The 12,021-nt window shown below is 39.8% G+C and overlaps 1 protein-coding gene across 1 annotated transcript in view; it reads left to right on the top strand.

Annotated features, from left to right (window-relative positions):
• WWC1 (WW and C2 domain containing 1) overlaps positions 1–12,021 on the top strand; it is a 385,050-nt gene that overhangs the window by 182,384 nt on the left and 190,645 nt on the right. Inside the window, exon 4 of the mRNA XM_078653391.1 lies at positions 9,485–9,561. Within this exon, the coding sequence (XP_078509517.1) occupies positions 9,485–9,561 (77 nt within the window). The remainder of the gene's footprint in view (positions 1–9,484; positions 9,562–12,021) is intronic.

The raw sequence follows: 12,021 nt of genomic DNA, 5'->3' as shown, positions 1-12,021 counted from the left end.
CAAAGAGCTGCGCACATTAGTTCCGAAGTTACATAGCAATGGCTATTTGGATAACGGCCTAGGGATTACCAATAGATACACGTACACAATCCAATGTTGCTAGGTAATGGTCTTGAAAGGGTACAAATAGAAGGCAAGAAGGTGTTGCAATAATAGGTTTTAGACCACTCATAGAAGGAAATGCCAAATCTCAATGGGCAATGCTCTTTGAATTCACGAGGCGCACTAATAGCAGCATTCACAAAGAGCAAAACAAATTAAGCTGACAACGGGCTCTGCCAAGTAGTAAGCAAGTTGCCTCATGCACAAATACTATACACACTCCCTTTGGTCAAATATAAAAACGTAGAATGATAAACATCATTCCTAGTTGTACCAGGCCCAAACCAAACAACAGTAAGTATACAATAGAGACACACCTCTGGCTATGCAGCATCTGACCAACCGGGGGCACAGTTACTAGTATCTCCGGCCCCTTAATCTTCTTCACAAAATGGCATTTTCCAGTAGAAGAAATGTATTGCCCATCTCATAAGTTGGTAAAATTGATGAGAACACAAACTCTTGCCAAGCCTAGAGGGGATTAATTGCACTATTGTAACGCCTCTGGCACAGGCCTGCACAGGCGTTGCTCTAACAGACCATTCCCACTGTAAGAATCTCGAAAGAGCAAACACAGTAGACTCTGGTGTGCCATATCTTAATATGCGCAGGACCAACAAACAGTGCCTTACTCCTATATTAAGACATAATGGAAGAATCCATCTGGACCTCTGTAGTTTGTATTTGTGACACAGCAACAGGAAGTGTGCCTCAGTTTCTGCTGTATTAGGTCAGAAAGGGGTGTCCACTGTCACTTCCCCCTCTTTGTAAAGCATTTACTCGAAAACGGATATACAAGGACTTTGCCAAAAGGGAGGGTAATTCTATCCATGAACTGCTCAAATTGCGGGGTCATTTGTAGTGTAGATATTTATCTGTCAGGCCATCTCGCCTCACCTCCCGATATACCTTCTGAAGAGCATGTTCCCAGTAAATTCCTTTGACCTGCATTGCGGAGTTACTTTAGATCTTACTAGGTTCTTGCCAAAGCCCTTCGAGTTTTAGCTCACTGCACAAGGTTTTAACAGCTTTCAGCCAGGGTGTGCTACAGTGCTTGTCTAGCATTATAACTCATGTAGGGCAGCTCTATAGGGAGAAACTCCCAGGTTGTCCAAATTCTGACCAAATAAGTAAGGATTTTGGGGTGGATAGTTTGGTCAATCCTGTTGAGGTTCAGGTCCCATCTTAAGGGTACAAGTGGTGTGCTCGCTGGGACGTTCAGGGTAGATCTAACACATTTATTTTCTGTGATAATTTATTGTGAATTATCAGTCAAGCCCCAGATTTCTACCCCATATAAACCACCGACTGTGGCCACAGCTCTATATACCTCAAGCAAAAGGCACACAAATGATGGATTTACCCACAATCATGAGATCTGTTTTTTTGGGGATTTTTATATAGCCCTAACTAGACCCGAAGATATCAGGTATCAGAACTCTTTACATGGGCACCAGTTTTGTTACGGATGGACACATTAACTTTTGTTAGGCATGGGGAGATTAAGTGATTTGCCCTGATTCACAGGATGTTGAGCGTCGTTGCCAAGACTGAAATCCAGCTCCCCATCCCTGAGGTCGGCTGCTCTAGCCGTATGGCTACATCCACTCCATCGTTCCTTTGCTCATCATGCCCCTCCAGTTTAGACCTAGCTATATGCAAATCAGTCTTGACCCAGCTCCTCATGGAAACAGTCCAGCCCGAACTGCCAAGCCAGGTCCTCCCTGGATCAGCAACAAGCATCCTGGGACTGGGGCGCTGGCCCAGGGAGGGCCTGGCTTACCATACTTTTCAAAGCATCATGAATTCAATAACCCAGGAGACATTTTTGTTTTTGAACTTTTCTAGGGCCACTGCTGTGTTCCCTTCAGACCTCCCACAACACTTTTAAAAATCATTGGTGGTGGCCCTGCCCCTCATGAGGGCACCACAACAACTAAAATATTGAAAAACAAAACTCCTGCAGGGCATTATGGAGTGCTTCCAGGAGGGAGCAGTGAATATTTTATGAGTGGCCTTGCTGCTTTCCTATTAAAGCAGCTAGGCCGCAACTGATTTTTATTTTTGTTTTTCTTGGTTCCCTAGTTCACCCAGCACACCCACAGCTAAGGTTTTTTTTTCTCACACACTGCCAGTTTTGTCTTTATATAATTAATATTACTGTCAGCGCAGGGAGCCCACCCCTGCACTGCCATCCCCATTTTATATGTGGATGCCCTGTTCCCATGCGGGTGGACCTCAACTTTTTAAAACCTTGGGAGCTGCATAATGAGGCCCAGGGCACTTGTGGCCCCGCAAGGTCCCTACCAGCATACATCCTAGTACAGCAGGAGCCAGCTTTCCTCCCACTGCAAAAAAAAAAAAAGGTTAAGTTATGTTATAGTTAGGTGAAAATTTCAGTTTCAACTGAACATTTTAAATTTTAATAAAAACACAGAAATTCACCAGTTATAGTTAACTCCAGTAACTATAATTTGTTCACCCACCATGCATGGTGTGCCATCAAGTATGTCATTTCAGATGTCATCGGTGATGTTATCAATGATGTCTTAGAACATGCCGTGAGTGATGTAATATGTGAGGCTATAAGTAGTGCAGGACATTTAACAATGCACCCAGGGCGGCCATCACACCTCCGTACACAGGCAATCCAAGAAGATGCCAACCCAGTCCAATTATCTATACATTTTGAAACTTATTTACTCATAAACTACTGAATAGATTTAAAGCAAATAATGAAAAGCGCGCTTTCTGAGGAAAGATCTAGTTTTCTGCTAAATTTGATGTCGTTCTATAGAAGGGCTTTGGTTGTAGCGATGTTCAAAAATCCCTATAGAAAATGCACAGGGAAATTGCATTTTGTAACCCCCCCCCCCTTTTCTCAGCACCCGCTTGATGACTCGCCGCAAAACATTCCAGGAAGGAACTGAGGTGGATGAACTTTTTTGGGGGAAAGATTTGTCACGATTCTTAAATGTTATTAGCACAACAAAAAATCCTTTTCCTTTGGAAACTAGGTCCAACCTATAACTACATAATATATAAATAAATATGTAATATATCACAACAAGAAAAATCAGCAGCCCTCGAGGATATCTAAATATATGAATTTATTAAGGGAAAACTTCAAAAAGAAGTGAAAAACTGCCAGTATGTTTCGACCGTTGCCGTTCTAGTTCACTGCTATTACTGGGGGTGCTGCTGATGCATCTTATTGTGTAATATTGGGTATGAGGCCCGAACTTTACAGCAGGCACCGACAAGAGCATGCCAATCAGCGTGGTCACATTGTTGAAATATAGATATATAGATCTATATCTATAAATATATATATATATATATATATATATATATATCTTCTCTCTCTATATATATTTACGTACATACGTACATACATACATACTCCCTCAGTGAGTGCTGGTGTGGCTAGTGAACATCCACCTAGTCGTAACTGAGTAAGTACTCACAACCATTTCAAATGACCTTTCACAATTTTAAATTTAATGCTAGAAATATTGGGGTAAGTGTGGTGTAACTTGCCCTAAACACCTTTTCCAGTAGACGTATGGGAATATGTTTCATAACATAACATAGACAAATATCTTCTCTGTGGAATAAAAAGAACAGTAATTTCTCATGTACATTTTCCACTGTGAAGACAGCCTGCAGAAGTTTGTGTCTAGTAGGAGTGCATCTAGGACTTCCATAGATTTCCCAGGCGTTCTCTTCAAGATTTCAGTAATCAAGACCGAAATATATAATGCAGGCTTTTGCCTCTGGTTATGAATACACATTATATTACATTTTGCCAGAGAGCTAAACTATCAGCTAAGCTAAGTCATTTACCTTGGTTGTATAGTTGCTGTTTTTTTTTAGTAAAAGCGAATGTTTTAATTTGGCCATCACGTTTAAAATGTATAAAAACTATTAATCTAGTTTGAGTGAAATATTTAGTCAAAGGAATGTTGCACAGTGGACTTGCGCCAGATTGTTTGAATGATGTTGTATTGCTTAACTTATCTTGCCTGGAACCTTGAATACAGTGCAACAGTCTTGAACTGGTTACAAAGAGTTAAATTAAATGTTTTCACAGTATTCGTACATAATTCTGTTTCTTGGAACTATTTAAGAATTGGAAAGTGAAACTTGACGCTTTTGATTAAAATAAAATGAGAAGAGAGCAACATATTTTGCCATCAGAGGACTAAGAATAGCACGATTAAGATGCTGTGGCAGGTACATAATATACACCATACTGTAGTTAGCAACAGAGTAAGAATAAAGCCAGACCTCACGTCATTAACAGACATTAAGTTCAAGGCAAAGTAATACGTTAGCAAAACTAACCAAAATTGGGGGGGGGGGGAGAAGCTCATAAATAAAGTGTTTTACTCCTTTTTTAAGTTTGGACAAAGATTGACTAATTCACATACGAGACCCAGATAATATTAAGCGTTATCACTCCAGGCTAAATGTACTCATATTGGCTTTAGTGATTCTCTAATTATGAATGTTAGGCATTGGCAAGTGGAGAATCACAAATTTACCCCTGCAGACTCCAGCTCATACCATTTAGTAATTTTCTAAAACTCACAATCACTAATTTCGGAATCACATTTTAGGAATCAGTAAAGAATGCAATTTGTGATTCTGTTATTACAAATGTCTCATTGCGCTGGAACTGATGACATCGCAGTCGGGAAATGCTTGAAAAGAGCACATTTCTGGGGAGGTGACCTCTGTGAAAAGGTGTGTAGAAGCTGTCTTACTGGAGAGAAGCATGGCAAGCCAGGAGATAAGCAGGCAAGGCAAAAGGTGGAAGAAAGAAACACAGGTTTTGGGCATGGAGCTGGACATTTTGACAGAATAATGTATAGATAACAATGGCAATTGCTTGGTAAAGCATCTCCATCTGTACATGAAGTGGTATTAGAGAAAACTTGGATAGACATTCAGGAAAAATCTGTGCTGTAGGCGTGACCCAGCACTGTGTAAAGGGTATCAAAGTGCTGGTGTGGTCTCACGGCACGCACCAAGGAGAAATTTACCACCAGGAGGACAGGAGAAACTCATGCCACTGAACACCGATCGAGGAGATGTTGGAAAGCATATTCATGTCTTGAGCTCTATCTGGAGTCATTGATTTTAGACATCTGCTTCGCATAAAACACCTACACGTTAGTGCACTCCCCCCACCCCCAATTTTTTTTTATGGGACGTAAGTGCACCATGTTCACATCAGCAGCATGTATATTATGTTCCAAAAATAATCACTCCCAGCATACAACGTAAACTGTTAACAACGATTCCAGTCATGTAATTTACTTATTACGATATTGTATTGTGGGACATGTAGTTCAGTGCTTTATGTGCAAAAGTTACTAATTTTGTATGAACTATACAAACATATATTAACTAAATTTTCTGAATACTTTATTTAGAACTTGAAATAAAACACATTTATTAATGTAATATGTTCCCCCCCAAGATAGTTAGCAATGGCTTTTCTTAAAGATACAACAGTAGAAGTGGCAGAAAAGCAAGGTGGCGTGGACGTTAGAGATGTGGAAGGTGATTTTAGTGAGCCTAGCACAGCATCTTCTTCGATCAATCCAGTCAGGATTACAGCTGCTTCCCAACCACCATAAGTCCTTCCATCACAAAGAACAAGCCGAGAACAACAACAAACAAGACCTGCAATGCTACAGATACCACTGGCAACTTATCTGCACCAATGGAAACATTTGAAAAGATGGAGCACTGCCATAATGACAAGTCCACGCATTAGGTGAGGAGTCATGTGGGGCATATCATCACTGCTAAAAGTTTGCACATTCCAGGGTTTCGACCCTGTTAGTTAAAAGCTATACAGGTCTTAATAAGGTGAGTTGGGATCTAAAACCAACACATCCAACGATTTAGGGCGAACACTGAGGAACAAAGAACAGTGGGCATACATATGGAAGCAATGACTGAGGCAGCAACTGCACTTTATGTATCCCTCCATGATGATTCTGGAACACAGAGACACAAAAACAGACATTCTGTGTGGAGTGTTAAACGTGTTAGAAGGTCAGTGGGCCAACATTCCAGTTCCACAGGAGTCTTATCATGGCACACTGTGAATTTACAGGTGCTTGTAGGTAGAGATGAGTCCCTTCAGTGGGGACTTAGTCGTGGGTCTGGTTCTAGTAACCTGCGCCTTAGAGCGTTAAAGACACAGACTTCTGAAAGTGAGAAGACTTCAAGCCTTGGCAGTGTCTCAGTGCGTGAAACAGCTAATACAGTGTGCACCGAAAGCCCAGGTACAGATAGGGAAAGTATAGGTGCAGGAACAGGAGCAAATATTGCTAGGGTAAAGAGAGGGTAAAAGAAGAAAAAGGAGTGACTTAGATGATGCAAATAATGTAATTTTATCCATATTAGTCCATCTGACTTCTTGTGTTGATGATGTATGCGATGGCAATGAACACATATTGTGGGTTGCACGTTGAAACTGTGTTTGTGTTATACATGACTGAATAAATGGTTCTTCACTTTCCCTAGAAATGTTTGTTATGTTTGGCCTGACTGCCCTTCCCCCGTTTGCTCTTTAGGCATTTAGATCTGTGGGTGTCATGGGGTGGGGGGGATTTAATGGAAGGGGAGTCTTCATCCCGCAGAATCCTCATTGTCTTGATCTGTGGTAACCCTTACCTCATTGCAGTGGTATGGTAGATTCCACAAAAATCAATGATTTTGCAGCATCATACAGAGCTCCACTAGTTTTCGTAAAGACAACAAAATCTTCCCTTAAGTTTTTCAAACCCGTTCAAATACAGATTGGGTCTTTTAGTGAAAATGTTTGTATCTACGCTCCCATGGTGAATGGGGAATGGGGGATGGGGATGCTGGTGTAGTGTTTGAAGCAATAGCATGTGCACTCCTACAGGAGAAATCATCACACCCCTGACACACCCCTAACATATATGGTATGTTTGTGTACAGGTTGTTCAAGGTGTACTCATTTGTAACTTACCTAATAAATATGAATCTCTTAGCTCTTTTCTTGTCAAACGTTCATTAAGGACACAATGTTGGAAGATGAAGGAATCGTGTACTCCCAGGTATTGGGCCAGCAAGTCTAATATTTAAGTCTGAACGACATACCACTTGTAATTTATGGTTTCTCTATAGGCATTCTGTGGCTAATGGTGGACATATCACTACATGGGCTCCATTAATGGAACACATTCCACCAATACAACCTGTTACATGTAGGGATTGTGCTATATGATAACATTAACCATGGTATCCTGCAAGCCCTGTTGTGAATGAAGGAAAACAATGCTAACATGTATTCTGGAAAAAAGAATCATGGGAGGTTCTGAACATTTGAAAGTGTGCTTTGGGATATTCCTGCTTCCATTGCAACGTTGCCCTGGTATTTGCCAGTGGCAAGTACATGTAACGTACACAGGATCTTCACATGAGTAGGTATAGCATAACTATGTGGGGTGTTTCTAACCAAAATTGGGTTTATATCATCTGTTATTTCCAATAGGAGTCCTGCCTGTTCTACCTATACTTCCCATATATTTCCCCCTCACTTTGTGCGAAAAGCGTGACATGCTGTTCCTCCTCCTTTTTTGGCACCCAACATGCTCACACTCCTCACCATTGATGAGATACCATTCCGAAAAAGTGTCCTGCAATCTCGGCGTAATTTATAGTTTGCATCTGGCTACCACCTGCTTCTACCTAGTGATGAATTGTGCATAGCACATGCTGTTTCTGCAAATGTTCGTTAATTGTGAATGTGCCATACATATCGGCTATTTCAGAATTCCGATTTGGGATTCACAATTTCAGTTTGCTATGCTAAACTACCAAAAACATATTTCTCTTTTGTTTCATACATTGGAACACATACATTGTGTGTTCAGTAAGCAGTTTGTGATTGATAACCAAATCACAAAACATGCATATATCGGGCTTCATATACTTTCCTCCACATGTCTTACAGGAGTTTCAGATTAAATCTAGGATGTAGATCCTTTATCAGGGATAGTCTAATACAATGGAGGCAGGTTACGCAGAGCTTTTCAAATCCTACAGAGCACCTCCTGCCTGATGATAGCTGGCCATATTCATTTTGTGTGTATATATATATACATTGTCAATCAGTGACATCGGGCCTGGGTCTCAGAGCACGCCTGACTACGTATTTCTGAGGTGGGGTTGACATGGAGAATTCAGGCAAATTCGTCAATAAAGATGTAATTTCGTTTTTATACATGAATTTATCATTATTCATTTTGACATCTACTTTTCAATATTAAGAGTACCTTGTTATTTTTAAACCAATATTTTATTGTATACTGGACTAAAGTTGTGCTATGGTCCTGTCTCCGCAAACAGCACTCTTTAGGCAGGTTGTCAGTCAATTGTGCTCAACACAGTTATCATCATTGTTATTTTTATTTGTTCCGTTAAAGAGAACCTCACCCATCAAAAAATTAAGTGATCTGCAGTATCCCAAGGTAAAGTATGAATCCACATGAAACCAACCATTGGTCTTTACCATTTGAGTCTTTACAACTTTCAGACTCCATTAAGAGCTTTGATTTTCCCCGACATACAGCATAAACTGTTGTCTCTCCCTGAAACCAGACACCTAGGATTGGAATCTAAAAAATATTGGCACCACTGCCATTGAGTTGTGCATCAGTAGAACTGCAAATAATAATGATATCATAGTAAATACCAGTGTTTTAACAAAAATATTACAAAGCTTTATTTTAGGTGCCAGCAGCTGGCCTACTAGAATCCAAACACTTCAATGAAATATTTTCCCACCTCAACATTTGGAAGATTTTTTGTTTGTATTTCTGAAGGGCTAAAAATATTAATTTCTGTTTTAACTACATTTAGGTTTTGTGTAGGCATACATTCAAGTGCTCTTCGATCACTACACACCAAACGTGCTATTATTTGCTCTTTGGCAGTATTTATAGTGCCAAATCCTTCATAAGTGTACACGCAACATATGCTTGTTTAAACAATGCTTATTGCCTGTGAAATTGCGGATGCACAGGGCATTATTTGAATGTATGTAACTGAATATTTGTGAAGGAGTCGATGCATTTAGAATCTGAGGTAAGCATCTAATGTAAGCATGTAAATATAATGTGTTTTTGTAAGCTACTGCTATGCTAAATTGGTGTTATACCATAAAACAACAATCTAATGAAATCTCACCAAAAGAGGTAGAGTAACTTCAAGAACGTTTTAACATTTGGCATTTTAAAGTACATACAAATGAATTTGACTAAATTTGCCTTAGACATTCATATTGTATGGCATTAAATATGTTTCACTCTGTCTTCACATTTTATTCTAGTGGCATCTGGATCTTCCTCTAGCTCCAAATATGATCCTGAAATTCTTAAGGCAGAAATTGCTACAACCAAATCCAGGGTAAGTTATCAACTTGTATGGATGAGACAGCCTATGTTATTTTGTAACTTTGGTAAGTATGCCAGCGATATGTTGAGAAAATATTGGTACGTCCATAGATTAATTCTGAAAGATATGAATTTGAGATTTCGAGCCGGAGGTTTTCATGGACAATTAACAGAAGTATTATTCTATCTTTTTGCATTGTCTGATTAAGAATGTTTAACGACATTCTTATTCTGAAAAACTAAACTAGCGAAAGAGCTTCTTTCGCTGGGGTAGACAGTGCAAAACACAGCAGAAAGATACAGTACCTGGTTTCGATGTCTCTCTTTTGGACACCATTTCACCCAGCATTATAGCCCTCCGTGGTTAAATTGACCATTACCCTGCCTATGTTAAAGCCAGATATTTTGTTTGTCTACGGCATCTTATATTCTCCATATTGCACAGTTGTGTATTTGTGTTGTATGTATTTCTTAAGGAAATCAGAACATTACAGCCAACATTAATTGATGTCAAAGGTTGGAAAGTGTCATAATTAGTACACTGTTCAAGTAGATGCTATGCCTACAACGCTTAGCCTAACTGTAGAAGAATTCTTTAGAAGCACTTACTTGGTTTGTATCCTCTATTAAAAACACTTTACAATAGGTTCCATCAGAAATGTAGCTGCAGAAATACTTCAACTGAATACCATTGAGCTGGGTAACAATAACTATCTGTTATTTCAGCACCAAGAGATCCAAGATGTTGGTGAATGTGCTTTTTATATGGGTTATGTTATGTTAAGTTATGTTATGTTGTCCCGCAGCAGCCTAAAAAAGCATGCAGGGAGGTTAAGTGGGAAGGTCGACTCATTCCGTGAAGTTGAAGTGGCATTACTTTAGGGATGTGAAGAAATCAAATAAGTGACTATGGAAGTTTGAGATGAGAGATGCTAAAACGAGAGGGTGGATACTTTTTTTTCCCTGAGTTTTACATAGCGCAAGCTTGACCCAAAAGTATCAGGTTATCCGAGCGCTTTACATGAGAACCAGTTGTTACACAAAGACACTTTCTTTTTTGTTCCCCAGATTTAAGGTCGACCGTCCTAGCTGTTAGACCACATACTCACCCCACCTTTATTTGTGCTTGTCCCGTAGGCAAGCTCTAATGCTAGATGATTTTACCTCCACTTACCCCGCTCCTAAATGGGAAGAAAATCAGACGGTAAATATTGATTGGTTTGTAGTTCGTATAAGACACATGCAGTGGTCTATTGGTCATTATGATGGCACAGTCTGGGGTAGAGAACACGGATTCAGATTAGATTAAAAAGATAACGAAGTTGGAAAGAATGATGCGAGAGGATCTGCTAACAGGTGCTGGAGAGAAATAATTTGACCATCAAGAAGTATGTTCTTTAATAGGCACAAATTATAGTAGATGCTGTTGGTGTGTTTCCAATTTGTTCTTCCGCCTAAGTATCCCTTTGAAGTTTTAACAAGAACATGGAGATGGCAATGGAATCACATACCTTATGGTTGTTTTGAAGTAGTTACCAGTGATACATGGAAATTGTTTCCTTAAGTGTAAAGTGAATAAGCATGAAGATAGAAATATGCACCGCTGATATATCAAGATTGAAACGTGTTCCAAAAACTTACTTTTTTTGAAAGAAGAAAAAATTTGTAATGCACTATTTATCATTATAAAGATGGAATTTGTCTGTGGTACATTCAAAATACTACCAGGTAAGAACAACGATCTAAGGGAAATTTACAGACCTGCGCGGATACATCCCCATTCCATATACATAAATAACATAGAATCTGCGGGTCCCTAAAGCAAAAAATACAAACTAGTAACCTGAGCAAACCAACAGGAAATAATGAATCAAGGAAGTCCTTTTTAAGAGGACGGAATTCCATCACCCACCAAGGTGGCATGCTTCATCATTTGGCATCTCCTCTCGGCTGCAACCTAGTGCAGCCAAGGAGCTACAACTCCTACCTAGTGTATAGGAGGAGCTCGCGGATGTTTTAATGTTATCCGGGGACTCGATCTCCTAAGATCGATAGAGCATGAAACAGTGTGGTGAGATTGCGTAATACAGTGAGTGATTTAAAATTGACTACCAGGAGAAAAACGAGTTTATTAGGTATCCCGTGGTGTCAAGGGTTAAAAGCACTAAGAGCACACCCTGAATAAATGTGCAAACGCACTGGTGAAATTGCTAGGAAGGTCTACATGTTTCAGCCAATCTTGATCACAAATTGATCATGTCTTTCTTCAGGACCTAGTTATCATTACTACTGCACAAAATAAGTGAGTGAGAACTATCACAAAAAGTAATTGGAACAATACATCCAAAAATAGACTGGTGTCGTACTTTTGGTAGAAACTACAGGGATATGTGGTGAACACTTGTGTTCAATTGGGGGACTACCCACCGCTCCTGGTAACAACTCAGGGCGTGAGGCAACGCTCTGTCCGTCG

Source organism: Lissotriton helveticus, chromosome 7, assembly GCF_964261635.1.
Source record: "Lissotriton helveticus chromosome 7, aLisHel1.1, whole genome shotgun sequence".
In the NCBI taxonomy this organism is placed as follows: domain Eukaryota; kingdom Metazoa; phylum Chordata; class Amphibia; order Caudata; family Salamandridae; genus Lissotriton; species Lissotriton helveticus.
Note: the sequence above shows the minus strand (reverse complement) of the source record. Positions and strands in the feature narration are given on the sequence as shown.